Genomic DNA, 20,122 nt, shown 5'->3' with positions numbered 1-20,122 from the left:
CTCTCTGAAGTATAAGCTGGACTTTCATTCCCAAATGGCCATATAACTCAGAACATATGCCATGAAAATTTTCATTTTATGATTTTTTTAATGTGCATAACCTCATTTGGTTAAAACACTCATAAAACAGTTGCATGAACTTGTGTGTGACAGTGTGTGTTTACAGGCTCTGTCTCTCACCTCTCTCTGTGGGTCGCCTCTGTCTGAAGCTTTCACAACCAGGTCGTACGTTTCCCTGCTCTCCCGATCCAGAGGCCCGACAGCCAGCAGCGTCCCGTCCTGCAACACAACACATGAACTCTGAGACTGAGCGCTGACACGGTGAAGACTGAAAAAAACCTCTCCACAGTCTTCTCTCCTGGCCTCACCTCTCTGAATCTAAAGAGTGGGTGAGGGGCGGGGAGGGAGACGGTGACTTCTCCGTTCAGGCCGAGGTCGATGTCCGTGGGCACGATGGTGAAAACCTCTCTTGGGTTTTCCTCTGAGTAGTTTCCCTCAGGGATCCGCAGGGGGTCTGGGATTACTGGGAACTGTGGGGCGTTGTCGTTGTAGTCCAGGACTGTGATGTTGAGCTCAGCTGTGGCGTTCAGACCGCCGGTCACCTGATCCACCGCCACGACCTGAAAACACAGGACGACACAAAACAACATAAACACAGCTTTTACAGAGTTGTTTTATAAAATACGTTTTTTACTCATAAAAAAACCTCCAGGCTACGGATTCATAGGAGTGCCAAAAAAAGGAATATAAAGGAAAAATAAATAAAAGAATAAAAAATAAAAAAAAACACAAAGAAAATAGTGCTTCTATTTCCACATTTATTTTCTTTTGTTTCTGTAATGTGAAAATTAATTATTGTGCTGCAAATAATAAATGAAAAAAAACTATATGAAAAAAAATCTTGTGCTGAGATCACAGATACTTAACAGGTTAAATTTAAATTCAAAGATATAATTAAATATAGAAGAGGATATAGAAGAAGATAAATTGAGACCTGAATTTCAAACAGTATGAAATAAATGCAAAAATGTAGTAACTTATTAATGGCATGTTTTGTACATATTCACATACCTTTATATGTTTTTGTATTCATACATGAACATTTTAAAAAATGTTTTCTATAATTATTTTGGGAGAATTTTCAAAGTGTCACAGCAAGATTGTTTTTTTCCCTTCAATATGCAAAGAAAGTATTTCAAAAAAATTCTGTGAAATTTCCTCAAGTTTATGACACAAAAATAAGTATTGATTATAGATTCTACACACCATGTTTACACCAAGGAATAAACACGTTAATACATTTCTAAACAATACTGTACAAAATACGTGAATATGTATCAGATGGTGTTTTGTCTGGTAACCCTGGAGATATAAACTGGTGTGTGTTTTGGACGTAGGAGAAAAACAGGAGATTGGAAACATAATAATGTTTGTACCTGTAATATGTAGCTATCCTTAGTCTCCCTATCCAAGGTGACGTCCTTCCTCAGTGAGACCACACCTTGATTGTTAATGTCAAAGGTGTCTTTGGCATAGACGAAGTGACCATTAGAGAATCCACCCTGAAGAAGAAGATAAAGACGAAGGGTGTTAAATACTTCAACTCTTAGTCAGAGTTAATCATCAGCATTGAAACAACAACAGATACAGAACTTATCTGAACTGTAATAAAGTATGATCCGAGAAATGGTTGCCCTTAAAAATGCCTGTCATCACAAAGCAGTGGTGCCAAGGTCCAGATGTAAGGAGGACACAAAGTTCTGCTGATCTGGGTTTTCATCAGATATAAATCTGGCAAGTTTTTAAATCTATTTGAAAAACTGCTTCTACAAAATACTGTATCTGTTTCACCAAACACAAAGATAAGTCCTGTGTGAACTGGCAGACCAACCAATAATCTGTTGTTTGTTTTTTTTATTTCACAATATATTTACTCTCAGATATTCAGAGTTTTGGAGGTTGATGTGGAAATAATTGACGAGATTTTTAACGACATTTTCGGTAAAAATTCATTCTTTATTTATTTAATATTGGCACCGTGCAGCGTTGTTGACCATCACTGGCGCCAGTGTTCTTATAAACAAGTCAAATCGAGACAGTTTTATTGATGTAGCAGAAGTTATCTCCGGGCATTTACATGTAGAGCAGGTCTAGGTTGTACTCTTAACAAAATTATTTACAGATACCCAGCTTTCCCCCCATGAGCAAACACTTGGTGACAGTGGCGAGGAAAAACCTCGAGCAGAACCGGGCTCATGGTGGGCGGCCGTCTGCCTCGACCGGCTGGGTTAAAAGAGAGATATGTATACTAATAACAATAATAATAATAATAATAGTAGTTTTGCAGGATCACGGGGGCAGGAGGTGGTTTGCAGTCACAGATCCAAACTCTACAACTCCAGACAGAGAAATACCTGCAGAGAGAAACACGGGGAGAGAAAACACAAAACTACAGGAGAGAGAGGAAGACGAGTTAGTAACATGTATTAATGGGATATGAAGGAGCTGGGTGCATCCTGGGAAGTGCTCCGGCAGTCTAAGCATAACTACAAGACGGTTCAAGGAAAAGTCTGCGTCAGCCATCACTGTAAGCTTTATGGAAGAGGAAAGTTTTAAAGCTACTCTTAGACATGGAGAGGAGTCTGACAGCTGAACACTCTGCCTCCATGTTCTTAGTGGGGTAATAGGATACCATGACCTTAAATTATATATTAAATTATAATTATATGGGTTTTAGAGGGAGCCAATGCAGAGACGCTAACACAGGAGAGACATGATCTAGATAGTGATCCTAGTTCCTGTCAGTAGACAGCACTTTGGATCCATGGAGGTTTTTATCACAGAGTTAGTGGGACATCATGATAATAAGAAACTGAAATAAACAAGTCAAGCAGTGATACATGCTTGGACTCGTTTTTTCTTCATCTTTTAGAGACAGGACTTTTGCAATGTTACGTCAGTGAAAAGAAGTTTGTTTTATGTGGGTGTTAAAGAACATATCCTGATCAAATATAATGCAGAGAGAGATTCCTTATGGTACTGCTCAAGGCCAGGGCAATTAGATAATGTGTTTAGATAAAGTACAACTTCAGTTTAATAGCAAAAAATTGCAGGTCATCCAGGTCTTTCATCAGGCTTCAATGATGAAGTATAATTGGGTATCATCTGCATAAGACTGAACGTTTATGGAGTGTTTCCTACTAATATTGTTGAAAGGAAGCAGATATAAGGTGAAAAGAACTGGTACAAGCACAGAACCTTGTGGAACATCGCTGCAGAACATGTACAAACTGAAATCGATCTGTTTAATAGGACAGGTTAGTGCAGTTCCTTTACCGCCAATTAAATGTTCCAGTCTCTGTAATAGGACGTGATGGTCAGTGGTATCAAAAGCAGCACTAAAAACTAACAAGACCAGTATGACACACGTCCCTTGATGCAATTAAAAGGTAATTTGTAACTTTCCACGGTGCCATCTCTGTGCTACGATGCATCTCAATCGTGACTGAAAATCCTCAAATAAACTACTGTTCTGTAGAAAGTCACACAAGTGACTCGTAACTGCTTTCTCAAAGATCTCAGAGAGAAAGGGAAGATTAGATAGAAGTCTATAACTGGCTAACACAACTGGATCAAGAGTAGGCTTTTTAAGATGAGGTTTAAGAAGATTACAGCTACTTTAAAAGGACTGCGGTACAAAAGCCTTTTCATAAAGACAGATTGATCTTATCTAGTAAAGGGTAAAACTTCCTTAATCAGATCAGGTTTAGATGAGGAAACCAGTAGTTAGCTGTTGCAGGTTGATGGGAGAAAAACAGCCCAAAAATGAATCTGTTTTACAGCTGTTCTGTCTGTATCTCTTGTATGTAAGATGCAGTACGAACACGTATGTAACACCCCATACTCCTGCCAACACTTTCACGCTGCTGCGCCAAGAAATGACAAACAAAGGCGGGAAGAGGAATACTGTTACCTCCGCGAGTGAACCTCTTTGTGAATAATGTACAGTTTAGTTACTTATTTAGAAATGGATAAACCAGCAATTCTTTTATCCTCCAAATCATTTCACACAACAGAAGCAGGTGCTGTAACTCACCTCATCCCTGTCAGTGACCTCCAGGGTCAGGATGGACGCACCACTGGCCAGGTTCTCAGAGACGGCCACGTCATAGCTTTCCTTACTGAACTCAGGTGGGTTGTTGTTCACGTCCTTCACTTTCACCACCACAGAGCTGTTCCCAACCAGAGGGGGAGTCCCCCCATCAGAGGCCTGAACCATCAGACGGTACTCCTGCACCTCACTGTAGTCCAGAGGCTGGAGCAGCCGCAGAGTCCCGCTGGAAGAGTCCAACTCAAAAACAGCGGGGTCTGATGAGGGACTTTGCTGGAAAATACTGAAAGTAACTCGCCCATTTGGTCCTTCGTCGGGGTCTACAGCTGATAATGTGAGCAAGCTCGTACCCGCTGACTCTGTCTCTAAGACTTCAGCCAGGTACTCGGCCGTGGAGAACTCTGGGATGTTATCGTTGATGTCGGACACTTGGACCAGCAGCGTGGCTGTGGATGACCTGGCTGGACGACCCTGATCTTCAGCCACCACCTGCAGGTTGTACTCAGCCTTGGTCTCCCGATCAAGGGCACCAGCCACACTTACCACCCCAGACACAGGATCAACAGAGAACCTCCCCTCTCCTCCTCTCAGCGAGTATCTGATCTCTTTATTGAAGCCGCTGTCTTTGTCTGTAGCGGGAACAGCCGTGACGTTGGATCCTACCTCTTCGTCTTCTGGGACTGATTTTGTGATGGAACTGGAGGCAAAAACAGGACTGTTGTCATTGACGTCAGTGACTTGAACGTTGACGACTGCAGTGTCCCTGCTGTCCCCGTCAGAGATGGAGATTTCCACAGAGTAGTTGTGTGGAGCTTCGTCGTAGTCGAGCTTCACCCTTGTGGTGAAGTCACCAGTGGGGGAGATGGAAAACTTGTCGGCCTCTGTCTCAACTCGGAGAGTCCAAGGAATTTCTCCTGCTGCAAAGATCCCAACCTGAACACGTAGTGAAGAAAAGGATCATATTATTCACTGTCAGATATCTGTCTGATATTTCCAATCAAGTTTCCTCAAAAAGTATTCAGAGATCCGCTGTGCTCATTTGAAGAGCTCACCTTCAGGATCACTGTTCCCGGATCTCTCTCTTCTTCTATGGTGCCACTGTAGTTGCTCTGTGTGAACTGCGGTTTTGAACTTCCAACAGCGAGAATCTCCACCTGTGCTGAGGCGGATCGGGACACTACGCCCCCTAGAGGGAGAGACGGGAATAACATTATCACCACCTCACTGTAACTTACTGAACTGAACTCAAGTGGAAAAAGAAAATATAGTTTACGTTACCATCTCTGGCCGTGATGAACAATAAGAACTGTAAGGTTTTAAGTGCTTCCAGTGGAATGAGATTCGTCAGCGTGATGGTTCCCGTGTTTTCATCAATAGAGAAGTAGTTGTTTTGATTCCCAAAGTCAATGGAGTATTTGATCTGTCCATTCACACCTGCATCTGGGTCTTCTGCCTCGACCTTTGAATCCCATCATAGAGAAGAAAAAAGTTTTTTCAGTTATCAGCCTGATCTGGGGGCGTTTCTTTGATTGGTTAAATTCTTCAGCATCATTTTCAAGAAAACTATTGACCAATCCCGTCTAACAAAATGCTTTAGATCGTGTGGTGCCAGGATTTGGATCAAAGTACATTTGCATATCAAAATAATACTTGTAGCCTTAATTTGTATGTGAATTTTTATCATTTATTTTTGAAATGTGTGTATTGAAGTATCTTTTATTGATGATAGCTGGCACTTGTTAAATTTTTGTAGTTGTAGTTGTTGTAATTTTAGTGTCCTCTGTCTCATATGGTCAAATAAACTAAACTAAATAGACATCACTTTATTGTTGAACAATAACTATTTGACATGGAAACAGTAAATGAGGGAAGGAGGGGATGATGACTAAGACTGGTCAACTGTGGAATCTCAAAATCTGTTGTTGTTTATTTGTTCCACAGTTGTAAGGTGGAAAAGTGTGAATGTATTTAATACTGTTAAGTGTTTTTTTTTACGTGTTTTTTGTTATATTGCACACAGTGAATATGATGCAGTAAATTTACATGTAAATATAATGTTAAAAACGTTAACAGTTTCCATGTGAATCCAATTTTACAAATTTTACATTTTCATTATCATTTTTTTGTGACATTCTTTCAACTGTAATTTCTCCCCAGCCCCGTCAAATATTTATTTCTTTCCTTCTGAGGCTACACTTTCCAAAATAAAACTTGAACTGTAAATGTTGTTTACCCATAAATAAGATGAATAATGTTGCCTATTGTTATATCTGTGTGGACAGTAAACAGTAAACCTCTCGTACAGACTCCTCACCTTCACAAGCAACATCCCCTCTGTTTGGTTGGTGAAGACTTTGCTTGCGTACTTGCTGCTGGTAAATTCAGGGCTGTTGTCGTTCTCATCCAGAAGAGTTATGTTCACATTGGCCATTGTGGCATGGTTTGGCGGTTCTGTCTCCCTCGCTTCAACCTTAATGATGGACAAAAGAAAGATGCGTCAGGATGTAACAGGGGCCCTTATGTATTTATCAAGCATCTCAAAATCAGTCTCCTGATGCAGAGTAGGACATAAAAGTTACTCATGGTTATGAACCTGGCGAGCAGTAGTAGACTTGAAATAATGTCTCAAACAAAAAGTAAATCATTGACCATTTGCAGAAAGTCAATGGAAACTTTTGAGCATTTGAGTGCTTTACTTTCTTGATTGTGAAAAGTGTGAAGCCACGCATCAGTAGGCATGTCATGAGATTCTACGTTACCTGAAACATGATCCTTTCTGTGGCTTCTCTGTCCAAAGCTGTGGAGTTTTTCACTCTGATCGTCCCATCAGGGCTGATCGAGAAAGGCGCAGATTCTGGAAGGATCCGCAGAGTTCCCACAAATCCTCCCTGTGAGAGATCAAGAAAAACGTGAGAATATCACGGCTGTCAGGGTAACATTAGAGGTTGTTACCTTATTTTCAATTTAGCTGATTTCTTGCTGGGATTATTTACAATCAGGAGAAAGTAACACATGTCCTCCCAAAGGCCTAATTCACCAATATCTTCTTAAGTATTTTCTTAAATTCTTTCTTAAGTTGTTCTTAAGAAAACTCTACATCAGATTCATGAACGTGTTTTTAAACTGCAGAATTGTGCGCACCTGTGTTCTTAGATTGCTGAATGTCAATCTCCTAGTAAATTGAAAGCGTGTGCCAGTCGGCCCTAACTAGCATAGAAAAACACCCGAAAATGCCATTAAAATTGCGTGAGACTGAAAGGTCGTGTGCAGACACAGACAGAAGTCACAAAGAGATACTGTAAGGGAAGGTTGAGAAAATGCTCAAACAAAAATCTCAAGACAGAGAACCAGAATCAAAACGTAAAAGGAACTTTAGTGGTTCTGAAGTGGAGGAACTGTTGCAGGAAGTGAGCTGCAAACGAGCAGTTAAGAGTTAATGTAGCGTTAATTTATTTTAAAAATGCATGAAGTTATTTTCTTTTAAATATTATAAATGACAAAAGAATTATTGTAATTTAAATAATATAATATTATATAACTGTAGAACCAAAGAAACTGCAATAACTGCTTATTTTGATCAAACATGTCAGCACTCAAATGTGTGTAAGAGAGCCCTTGAGTGTGTGTAGATTCTATTCTTACCTAAGAACAAATCCCAAATAACAAAGTGCGTAAGTGGCTTTTAAGAAGAAATTTCTTCTTAAGAATGGTTGGTGAATGAGGCCCAATGCCATTAAAGCAGAGAAACAGGTCTTATTTATGAAAGTTGAAGAACTTTTGTCCCCCCCTTCTGGCCGTGAGAGTAATTACACAAACACTGTCAACACACGCTCATAACGTATGTCTACAGGTGAACTCGATTCCCTCGTCTGCAGGAGTGGTCATTTCAAGTCTTTCCATTTACAAATACCAACTTTTCCAAGAGCAGTAATGTGACAACCCATCGCCCTCAGTCCCTTCACTTCTTACAGCGCTCTCCAACCAGGAGAAGATGGGACTGTCCGGGCTGAGCCACGAACAAGAGGGACAAGAGCTAAACTAGCCCAACTTGGACCTTAGAGACGACCAAGAGAACTGTGTTGTCGCTTTACTTAGATCCTGCAGCAGCTCAGGTCCCACAGTTGCTGTTTAACGGTTACCTATTTTCTCAAAATGACAAACATAGCTAGCTAGCTCGCTAATGCTGCATAACAATACCACTACTGACACTACTACATTTACTCTACCTACATAATCCATTATTTAGTTAGAGTAAATGTAGTGGTTACTTAGCCTGCACCAGATATTTTACTAATACCAACCTTTCCAAGAGCAGTAAGGTGACATCCATTTCTGCCCTCAGTCCCTTCTCTTCCTTAAGCGCTCTCCAACGAGGGAAAGCCACACCAATGGTCATCCGTCGATGGCTTTCTTTTTTTAGACTGTAATGCTTCCTCTGAACGCAGAGTTTCTTTTTTTATCTGAAGCATCAGAAACTTTTTCTTGGATGCTTCCTAGGTTACGCCAAAGGCTTCAGCACACTCCTACCTACTGTAGCCTACTCTGTGTAGATCGTCACAGTTGCTCTCCTCTTCAGGTCTGGCAAAGCAACCGTTGCTGGTTGACGTAAAACGCATCGCTACCGGTGAAAGTCGCCACAGACACCAGATTTCAAAGTGGTGTACTGTGAAATACAGAAAGACTTACCTGCTGCAGGATCTGCATCGTGTGGACTTGTTTTGAAACAGCTTGAATGTAACGGACATTCATTTGTGTGTAAAAGTCAGACACTCGCAGGTAGGTTGCAACTTTTGTGGCAATTTTTCTGTTTGTATTTTTTATGGATGTATTTGGTTAGCTAGCAAGCTATGTCAAAACATAATCTACCTATGCTCAATCCCATTTAGAAGCTTCTAATTGGTTTATTGTTAGTGAGCATAACAACAGACCTATTTAACTCTCTGAGGGTGATTCAGAAGTTTGGAACCTGGCTACCGATGAACTTTGATGTCAGCCACCAGTTTTCCTTTAACTCATCTCAGTGTTGTCTGATCTGACCCCTCTATGGTTGAGGTCTTGACCTTTGGCAGCAGATGGAACATAAACACAGCCTCTAGTGATGAATTCCCAAGGCATATCACCCAACTGACTTCTCCTTTGAGACAATTTCCAGTTGTACAGTTGCTTTTCTACTGATAAAGTTTGCGAAGATGCAAGAACTCAGCACAGTGTTTGAAATCAATAATGCTATTTTTGATAAAGAAACATTATTATTCCCTATTGTCAACACATTTTCATAGTGGTATAAACCAAAGTAAGAGCAGGTGATCTGCAGGCTGCATGTAACTCACCTCATCCCTGTCAGTGACCTCCAGGGTCAGGATGGACGCACCACTGGCCAGGTTCTCAGAGACGGCCACGTCATAGCTTTCCTTACTGAACTCAGGTGGGTTGTTGTTCACGTCCTTCACTTTCACCACCACAGAGCTGTTCCCAACCAGAGGGGGAGTCCCCCCATCAGAGGCCTGAACCATCAGACGGTACTCCTGCACCTCACTGTAGTCCAGAGGCTGGAGCAGCCGCAGAGTCCCGCTGGAAGAGTCCAACTCAAAAACAGCGGGGTCTGATGAGGGACTTTGCTGGAAAATACTGAAAGTAACTCGCCCATTTGGTCCTTCGTCGGGGTCTACAGCTGATAATGTGAGCAAGCTCGTACCCGCTGACTCTGTCTCTAAGACTTCAGCCAAGTACTCGGCCATGGAGAACTCTGGGATGTTATCGTTGATGTCGGACACTTGGACCAGCAGCGTGGCTGTGGATGACCTGGCTGGACGACCCTGATCTTCAGCCACCACCTGCAGGTTGTACTCAGCCTTGGTCTCCCGATCAAGGGCACCAGCCACACTTACCACCCCAGACACAGGATCAACAGAGAACCTCCCCTCTCCTCCTCTCAGCGAGTATCTGATCTCTTTATTGAAGCCGCTGTCTTTGTCTGTAGCAGGAACAGCCGTGACGTTGGATCCTACCTCTTCGTCTTCTGGGACTGATTTTGTGACGGAACTGGAGGCAAAAACAGGACTGTTGTCATTGACGTCAGTGACTTGAACGTTGACGACTGCAGTGTCCCTGTTGGCCCCATTTGAGATGGAGATTTCCACAGAGTAGTTGTGTGGAGCTTCGTCGTAGTCGAGCTTCACCCTTGTGGTGAAGTCACCAGTGGGGGAGATGGAAAACTTGTCGGCCTCTGTCTCAACTCGGAGAGTCCAACTCTCACCAGCAATTTCGAGGAATTTAACCTGAAGAAATAGAGTTAATTATCCCACCTTCTGCACAACAGTGAGTACCTTATTACTAATGGACTGATGTCAGATGAACATGTGGTAGTTTAAAAACAGACAGTTTAGTTTGAACATGACAGTTTATACCAATTCACTGAAAAACGTACCTTAAGAATCACAACACCTGGGTCCTGCTCTTCTGTTACGGTGCCATGGTAAAGTTTTTGTAAAAACTGAGGGTTTCCGTCCCCAGGAGCACGAATGTTCACCAGTGTTGAGGATGCGCGAGATATGGTTCCCCCTAGAGGAGAGTATCATAATGACTTATTATACTGAATGTGATAGATAATTTTCACCTTCCCTCCCTGTAGTTGCAGGTAGTTAAAAAGGAGCTTGGGTTTGTTGATTTGCTAGTATCTTATCACAGTTATGTAGCTGCAGTTTCCCCAATTCTTTCCAAAACCATTTCTTCTTTGGAATGAATCATAGAAAAGGGGAATATGACGTGCACTTTTACACGTGCGTTTATGATGTCAGTCAATACTCACAAAGTAGTTTTATGAAAGATGAGATTTATATTTGTGTGAAGCAGCCGTGATTGTTGGATTGTCAGTTTCATGAATTTACTAAAATTGCTGAACACAGCTCCCGTTGAGTGGAAAAAAGTTTCCAGACACTGTTCAATGATACAACAACCACTTCCTTTGAAGCCTACTGAGACATTTAGCTCTTAGCTCTTTAGTTCTCTTAGCCCAGGACTTTTATAGCTGGACAAGATCGCTAGCAATGAAATTTAAGTTTTATCACTCTGTGAAGCGCTTCTTTGCTGTAATCAAATCTCTACAAATCACAAGCTGTGTGAGTTGTAAGATATTAACCCTGGGTTTACCGTGAGGCATGAGTTCATCAAGTCAAATATGATTCAAACTTTAGCTAGCCTATGGTCTGGTGTTGAGGTTATCCAGGGCTACATGTTTCAAACGGCCTTGTTAGAGAGATGTAATTAAGTCCTGTAGAGAGTTGGAGTGAATAAAGGTATGTGCCTGAGATCATCGATCTGTACAAGGGAGTGATAACAATTTTATGACCACAAAGTATTTGATACTGACAAAGGTGAAGTGGATGATGTGACTCCACTGATTGAGGTGCAGTCTTTTCAAGTGTCAGCCCTCAGAGAGCAAAGTATTCTGCCCCTAGGCAGAGATACAGCACCTACTCTGAAGGAGATTAACTGTAATTATTCTTGTGGCTTAAGTGATTTGGTGCATGTTGTCTCTTTTAAACAACTGAATCATCACAATCAGGGCAAGTGATTCTTAAATTTGAATAACTCATTCTGGGAAGCAGTAAGTAGTGCTGGATACTCAGAGACACATTGTGCAGATCTACCATCTCTGGCTGTTACGTAGAGAGGGAACTCCAAAATCCTGTTGTCCAGCAGTGGAATGGTTTTAGCCAGTGAGACAGCTCCAGTGTTTTCATTGATTGAGAAGTAGCCGTCGTTGTTTCCGAAGTCAATAGAGTATATGATCTGCCCGTTTTCATCAGCATCTGGATCCTCTGCCGTAACCTTTGAGTTACATGATACAGATCGTTTTCTTAATAGCATTTAAAACAGACAATGGAAAAAAAACTAAAACAACATCAGAACAGGTTGGATACAAATCTTGGCAGTCAATTAATCTGTGAACTATCCAGAGCATTTTAATTATGACAGGAATCATCAAGTTGTAAAAGGCCTTGCGTTGTTATAAAACTCATGAACAGCATATAAGTAAACAGCAGATGTATCTCCATTTAATGTAGTGCAAACAGAAAAAGAAAAGGGACCTTAAATTGAACCTTGAGGAACTCCTTAATTATTTTTTGCTGCAAATAAAGACAACCTTCAAATATAAAAATGAGGGTTTTATCAAAATAATATGAGCTGAACCAACTTCAAGTCTCATGCCAAGTGCCATTTAAATTCAGGAATGTTACTGCCTTTAATGTAAATCTATCAGAATATTATATACAACGTAAAGAAGACCCCAATAAACTCCAGTCCTGATTGGATAACTCGTGTTACATGCTTGACCAACACTGACCAGAAGCTGTTTTAATCACTCACCTGGACCAGCAACATTCCCACCGTCTGATTTGCAAACACCTTTCCCTCGTATTTGCTGCTGGTAAATTTAGGACTGTTGTCGTTCTCATCCAGGAGAGTCACGCTGACTGGTACAACTACAGCACTCTTGGGTAGATTGGTGTCCAATGCTTCGATCTTTTAATTAACAGAACAACAGCAGCTGAGTTAGGATTACGATGAAATCAGGTACAGATACAACGTTGACTGTTTCCCACAGTTTGAAAATATTTACAGTCCTTGTAATAGTTGCAGTTCTTCTGTTCAACTGTCTAATTCAAGACACTGAGCCATTGTTGACTTTCTCACTGTAAACTGCTCTGTATAAGAGCATTGTTAAAGAAAGTCTACATTATACTTGTCAAGAAATCTAATCTAATCAAAAAATCTAAATGACCATACAAACAAGTACTGTGACTGTGTATCTATGTGGATTAATCTGCTGCTAAAAATAGTCTCCAACAAATGCACTATTTCTTCCTATTTCTGTAAAGTTTGATAAAACTACAGTTCCCAGCTAATTGGGAAACTACTGAACTTTTATTTTTAAGTTAAGCTCTATGTGTGAGCAGCATTAGTCTACCTGAAAGGTGATGCTGTCAGAGGTCTCTCTGTCCAGAGCTGTGGAGTTTTTCACCCGGACTGTGCCATCAGAGCCGATAGAGAAAGGAACAGATTCTGGACGGATCTGCAAAGTTCCCACAAATCCTCCCTGGGAACAAGTAAAATTAAAGATTACTAATAATTATCACTTCACTTCTGAGTGGTGGTTTCAAACTGAAAATGTACCTGATCCCGGTCAGTGACGGTGGCTTTAAAGAGAACAGCATTAACTGGAGAGTTTTCCAGAAGTGTTACAGAGTATTCAGACTGGTCAAACTCTGGGGCGTTATCATTCACATCTTCAACGGTGACGGACACCACAGCATCAGCTGTCTTCAAAGTGTCATCTGTCTGGGCTGCCTGCAGAGAGAGAGAGAGAGAGAGAGAGAGAGAGAGAGAGAGAGAGAGAGAGAGAGAAAGAGAGAGAGAGAGAAGAGGCAGAAATGATCACAAATTGAGAATCATCACTTTTGTGTGTATACTGTATATGAACTGTGTGTTATTCATAACCTGGAGGTAGCTGGTTAGCCTGTCTCGTTACTTTCTACTGTAGCGTCCAGTCTGCCCTGAAGAAGCAGTACTACTCAGACTTATTTTAAACTCTTTTATTGTAAATGCAACCATGGTAACGTTGGCAAATGCTAACACTGGCTATGGAGCAATAGCAAAACTTAAAAATAGCTCCTTTATAAAATACCTCATTGTATTTCAAACCATCATTGCATCCACAGAGTTAGCTGCTGGCTGACTAAAATGTAGCTAGTGAACTTTTAGCAGTGTTGTAGTCGAATCACTAAATCTCGAGTCTTGAATCCCCAGTGTTCGAGTCCGAGTCATCAAGGTTGATTTGGGGCGTCTCTTTACCACTAACTGTTACTGATGGTATGCCCATGAATTCACATGTAGGTTGGTGAACAAACATTCCTGCCTTTGCACGAAACTGAACAGTGTTTCAATATTAATATAGCTATCAATATCTTATGCCAAGATGTTATGGCCTATTACAAAAGAACAAAAATCTCAGAGTTCTTCAAGTCTGATTCCAAGTCCAAGTCACGAGTCCTTAAAATCATTACTTGAGTTGGACTTGAGACTGGACTCGAATGCTACAAAACTGGCTGTTAGTGCTGCCATTCACGATTAAACATAAACGATTGTTGTAGGTGTGACCAGCCTCTGTCTCACATTATTACCCTTGAATACACCATTGCTGTATGTCCTACCGTTGACACGTGGAAAAGCAGCAGTTTTACCACATTTTCTCTCTGTTTTACCTCTTCTGTCTGTCCGTATGACTCTACAATAAATAAACACTTATGATGAATACCTAAAGTCTCAACTACTATACTGTATATGTAAACATGAGTTTGTAATGCTGCCCCCTCTGTATGGTCTATAAATGACTTTGTTGTTTGCTGAATCTTTGAAACACACAGATTCAGAAGAACACACACTGTATATTTTTTGTCTTCATCATGAGCTGCTGAGGGCCGAGATGAACGTTCTTACCTTGATGCTGACAGAGATCACGCTGCTGTTCATCTCCTCTCTGTCGATGGCGGTCACCAGAGACAGAACCCCACTGCTGGCGTCAATGTTAAAGTGTCTTTGATACATGTCTGGAGACACTGCAAACATAAACCATGAGGAACATTTAGTGTTTTTTTTTTTTCACATACTGTATGTCGTGTGTTGTCCTTCAAGATGTTTGAGCTTTGATTCACCTGCACTGATGCTATAAGTTAAAGTGACATTGAGCCCCTTGTCTCCATCATGAGCCTTTATCGCCTCTGGTTGAATGGTACGGAATAACCCTACCTGTAGTGCATAATATATACGTTATTTTTATGAATTTTGATTATGTAAATCAAAATTCAAAAGTAACATGGAAACATAAAATTCATTAGTCAAAATTTAAGAAAACACACATTATCTATAAAAATTACAATTATTTCATGAGAAGAAACGTCAAACTAGGTAATTAAAGTGCATTAACAATATTTTTGCAACCAAATATGCTGGCAGACAAACTGGCAATATGTCTGGCACAAGGCTCCAAAATAAGCCACTGCCACAACCGTTTTGATATTTGACATTTTCTGGCATTATGAAAACCAAGATATTACCCCAGTGAGAGGAATGTATTGTAGGATTTAGTTTATGAGACTCACCTGATTCTCTGGAATAAAAGCCTGGTACAGGTTGTGGCTGAAAGCGGGGTTCAAGTTGTCAAAGTCCTCCACGTTAATCAGCACATTGGCTGTGTCACTCAACCCCCATTTATCCTGTAGTAAACAATTAATTCATTTTTATGTTGGACTTTAAAAACACCACCACTTAAATAATAAATTTATTTTATTCCTTTTATTACTGACTGTTAATCATTCTTGAATGACATGTTGAGGGTGAATTTTTTTCCTTACCTGGGCCGTCACGACGAAGTTGTACTTTTGGACTACATTGTAGTTCAAGCGTCTCTTCAAAATAAAAGCCCCTGAGTTGGTCACCATAAAGTCTTCTGAGGTTGGTGCCTTATGAAAGAAAGTTACCATCACATTTCCAAACAGAATATTTTTACTCATTATAACAACTGTGGACACCCAGAGTGGGAACAGTGTCTTTTTATTTCAGTTTTCCTATTATCTGGAGATTGGAGAGATTTTAATTTCAAACCACATAAGCATAGGAATAATGGCAGTGTGGTCATCACTCTTTCTTTTCCTGCATGTTTATACTATTGAGAACAATTGTCTGTTTATTAATTATTTAATTGACAAAGATACACAGTCTAAATTAATAATTATTTTAATTTTATCTTTGGCTGAACCAGTCACGAATGTGCCTGACTGACTGACTGACTGAGTGATCATATATCCACCATTGGTCAGCAGAATGCCATGTGACTGATTGTTGTCAATTTAGCTCATTGTCTCTAGATTTGGAGATTCTTTTTCAAAGAGGACTGGGTATAAACCTGGTCCATGTCTGGGCCGTGTGTTGATGCCGACCTTGTTACGGTCAGTCAACCGAGCCACTCTGGTTTCCCAGCTGCTCGGGAACTGCAGGGAAGCAGAGAAGAGCTTCCAATACACTGTGCCTCGCCTCCATTACAGCAAATAAACGACTTTCATTCCATGTATCAATATTACTAAAGGAGGCAGAGGAATAAATGAACATCGAGCAGAGAGAGCAGGAGAGTGCAAATATGATGCGATGATGTCAGTTGTTTACAGCGGTTCCACAACAGTTTTCATCTACATTGTCAATTTCGCACATTGACCGTAGGCAGTCCAGCCATATATTAGGTTAGGACCTAGTTTTGTTTTTCTATAACTATTTAAACTATTTTAATTTACATTTTGAACTTTTGTACTATTTTTTATTATTTTCAAGAATCATTATCAAAAAGCTAAAGGTTGGGTGTATAGCCATGATCTCTAGTAACTTTGTAATGGAGTCATGCAATGACTGTATTTATGAAAGAACTATTTTTTGAAATGCTGCCTATGAGTTGTCTTTAATTGTTTGTGTTTTGTACATTTGTGTTTCTACATAGATAAAATAACAAAATCTGGATTGTGGAAGAGGCTCATTTGAGAAGCTCTCAGAAAATATCTTAATTTATCATTATTTTACTCATAATCTGTTGTTGACAGGATTAAAAAAAAATATTAGCAAGCACAGCTCCCAGCTTCGACAGTGCAGTGACAAACAACATGATTGTATGTCAGCCTGTTTACTACAAGCATCTTGTAACGGTAAAAGTCGTCATTACATCAGTTACTCTCAGATTTGGTGTAAATGGAAACATTGATTGTAGGTTAGATTTCCTTACAATGGAATATGTCGCTGTCTTGTTTTCTGGGGAGCTGTCCAAGTCCACAGCTGTCACTCGAAGAACCTCGGTGTTCACACTTTGTGTCTGAAAGAAGAAAAAGCTGAATGACATACACAGAGAGAAATAAATAAATACACACGAATGTTCTGTAGTTCCTGCAAAACCAACATTAAACCCAAAGACAAAATCTGCACATTAATCCCTTGCTCATTCTCCTGTCCACAGCTTGTAGGTCAGGTTCAACAGTGATTCAACAGTGTAAATGCAACTACAGACCGTCTTATGATGAGATCACAGTAGCCACGACCTATGAGTACTCAGTGGTCATAACTACATTATTGACGGACTGGTGTGGTCACATCCCCACTTTCAACCTCCCTACTTCCAGCATCCATGCTTGCACCACACCCACCTTCAAACCTGACCTTCATTTTGATCTGATTCATTAGCTGACTACCCATTTATCCCAGTTCCAAAGCCAGGGTCATTTTACACTGAATTATTTTATGGGGTTACAGCTCATATTACAAATAGCCCTCTGGCCCAACATACTCTGGGTCTGGGTCAGAGTCTGGCTGTTATCTTCTGGTATTGACTGACAGCCACAAGATTTTCTGTGTGTGCCAGAATTGGTCCATGTGTGGAAGTAGCATCTTACAATTAAGCCATGTATGGGCCAGATTCGGCCCATAGAACTGAGCGTACACTGGGCCAGAAGAAAACAAGCATGTGTACAAGTATGGGCTGCATTTATTTTGTTATCTGTTCATGTATAGCATGTTGACTGTGTGCCATTTCCTCACTGTCTGGGAGCTGCTCCTCCAATCACACAGTGAGGAAGCTTGTGATTATTTAGTCACTGTGGCTACATTAGACTTCAGTGACTTACCTCAGAGACGGTGGTGCTGTAGGAATCCTGTTCAAATACTGGCCTGTGGTCATTGATGTCATTGACTTTCAGTTTCCGCGTGTTGTTGTACTGGGAAGATAAAACATCATTTGAAATATTTTGTTTTGTAATATTACTAAATAAATTCTGCAACTTTATCATTTCACCCACCTTTATTTGTCCGTCACACATGACAGAGTAATGCAAGATGCCGTCACTCTGTAAGACATGAACACAGTGGACTTCAGGTCTGTGGAGATCACTGAGAAACACCGTGGGGCTTTGTAGGATAACAATTAACTGATAAAGTCTATTATTACTGTAGCTCCAGGTAAACTTCGGTCATTATGTCATTTAACCTAAGGAACCAATCCCGTCAAGTTTCAGGGAAGGGGGGCGGGGCAAAATAAACCTGAGACCTTGTCACTACAGAGAGCGAGAGTTAGCATTAGCACAACCGCTAACACTGTGTGTGTCAGCCACTGCCAGTTACAAGCTAACAAACAACATAAACAAATAAAAGATGCTAACTATGCTAACTGATCCGTCTGCTAGTCTCTGGTTCTGGTCTCAACAGACTCCTCATCTGAGTCTGGGTCTGACTGAGGCTCAAACATGTGGCTGAGTCTCTCTGATGTTTCCTCCTCTAACCGCCTGGATACTCTCTGCTCTTTCACCTGTCCACCTGGAGCAAGGAGGTGTTGGGCGGGGCATAAGGCCTGATCCAGATTTTTCAATCAGGAAGTAGATGAGCTTCAGACCCAGTTTTTTATGTGTGAAAATGAGGGCTGCACAATTAATAGAAATACAACCGAAATCGCAATTTGGCCAAGTTCAATATGCAAAACGCAGGAGTTGGAATTGTTTTTTTTGATAAAGGTAAAATGTGTCAGAACATTGTCATGCATTGTTAGCACCATTATTGTTCTGGTGCTACAGAGACGCCCTGGTCAATAAATCATATCCTCCAGATGTAAAGGAAAACATGTTTGTTTGGTACAAGACCAACAAAAATCACATCATCATAATTTTTTATTTTTCTTCAGTGAAAATGAAAATGCAGAATTCACCATTCCAACTATTGTATATCACAATCACAATCATGTAGCCCTAGTGAAAACCATGTTAAACAAAACTTTTTCATAGCAGAGTATTTTTACAGAGTTGAAAACATGTCTGGAGAGGAACGTTACCGTTGGGGAGATGTTGGGTTTCAGTTAAACATGATATGTCTGGTTTTGCAAGTCAATGGGGACTTCTTCAACATTTAACTTCCTCTGATGAGTATTTAAACAGAACCACAACAATCGTATTCATGCTGAAGTTGGCATCAGAAGATACTGTTTTGCTGGAGTGGATAAACTATTGAAACATGATGAATGTTTTGTAGATACATTTATTAACTTTCCCATTTATGTTGATGGAAAACACGTTCTGCAGCAAATAAATAATATAAAAAACTTATTTCCTAGGCGACAAAGTTGTTGTTACTCACCCCTGCCAGTACGTCTGCGTCCAGCGGCTTCTTGGTGCGAACCGTTGTGCTGGTTTCTCCAAGCGTGAAGCTCAGCTCCACAAACTCCATGTGGTCGGGGAAGACGTAAGGCACCAGCTTGACATTATTTCCTGCTGCGATACCATTCACCACCTCCACATCCCCTGCAGCATCATGGGAACATCGTGAGACGGGAAAGATAAACATCTCATCTACCAACTGATGGACTCACAGCTCCCAATGTAACTAACACCCTCTCCTCCTTTACAATACCTCACTGATCAGATATATATTAACTTCAGCTGATCGATTAGCTAATAGGAAAAAGGAAATGGAAAATGAAAAGGAAATCCAGTTATTTATTTCCATTTTTAAAATTCTAGTATTTTTCATGAACAAATTAATGTATTTCTAAATGGTTTATTAAAAGAGTGTTTTATGCTGGTTTTGTAAATCAATTTTTAAATCTGATTTATTGATGGATTAATAGTTCATTTATAAATTCTTTTTACAATTCCTCTTTTTAATGCCTATTAAAATATGAAATAAAGGAAATGCTTAATCACTTTTCCTGTGACATCCCTGGTCCTCCATAGTTAACAGAGTATATTATATATTATATAAGGTATGTTAATAAACTTTACCCATGAAATCACTTCCAATTAAATTTTCATTCAATACAGTTTTCCAGTATGATTTAATCAAAATGCCTCTTGCATTGAAAGATCTTATTTTCTAAACTCTTTAGCTGCAGAACGACGCAGCTGCTGGGTGAAGTGACCTCAAATGAATCTGATT

At 40.4% G+C, this 20,122-nt stretch overlaps 2 protein-coding genes across 2 annotated transcripts in view; both read right to left on the bottom strand.

The window, feature by feature from the left end:
- Nucleotides 1–364: 364 nt before the first annotated feature.
- Nucleotides 365–10,574, bottom strand: LOC111238260 (cadherin EGF LAG seven-pass G-type receptor 2-like; the record flags this gene model as incomplete). The annotated part of the gene is made up of 10 exons (XM_022767691.1): nucleotides 365–378; nucleotides 431–620; nucleotides 1,437–1,562; nucleotides 4,097–5,044; nucleotides 5,164–5,297; nucleotides 5,390–5,570; nucleotides 6,426–6,581; nucleotides 6,871–6,999; nucleotides 9,442–10,389; nucleotides 10,539–10,574. Coding segments are annotated over 10 exons (2,862 nt in total), but the record flags the coding sequence as incomplete, so codon positions are not given.
- Nucleotides 10,575–14,773: 4,199 nt separating this feature from the next.
- LOC111238259 (cadherin-5-like) overlaps nucleotides 14,774–20,122 on the bottom strand; it is an 8,089-nt gene continuing 2,740 nt past the window's right edge. The window contains exons 2-8 of the mRNA XM_022767690.1: nucleotides 19,325–19,488; nucleotides 18,001–18,048; nucleotides 17,830–17,919; nucleotides 16,938–17,024; nucleotides 15,526–15,633; nucleotides 15,274–15,387; nucleotides 14,774–14,920 (exon numbers count right to left, since the gene is read on the bottom strand). Of these exons, the coding sequence (XP_022623411.1) occupies nucleotides 14,774–14,920; nucleotides 15,274–15,387; nucleotides 15,526–15,633; nucleotides 16,938–17,024; nucleotides 17,830–17,919; nucleotides 18,001–18,048; nucleotides 19,325–19,488 (758 nt within the window). The remainder of the gene's footprint in view (nucleotides 14,921–15,273; nucleotides 15,388–15,525; nucleotides 15,634–16,937; nucleotides 17,025–17,829; nucleotides 17,920–18,000; nucleotides 18,049–19,324; nucleotides 19,489–20,122) is intronic.

Source organism: Seriola dumerili, unplaced genomic scaffold, assembly GCF_002260705.1.
Source record: "Seriola dumerili isolate Sdu_G_001 unplaced genomic scaffold, Sdu_1.0 BDQW01001246.1, whole genome shotgun sequence".
NCBI lineage: Eukaryota > Metazoa > Chordata > Actinopteri > Carangiformes > Carangidae > Seriola > Seriola dumerili.
This window is presented reverse-complemented; position numbering and strand designations above follow the sequence as displayed.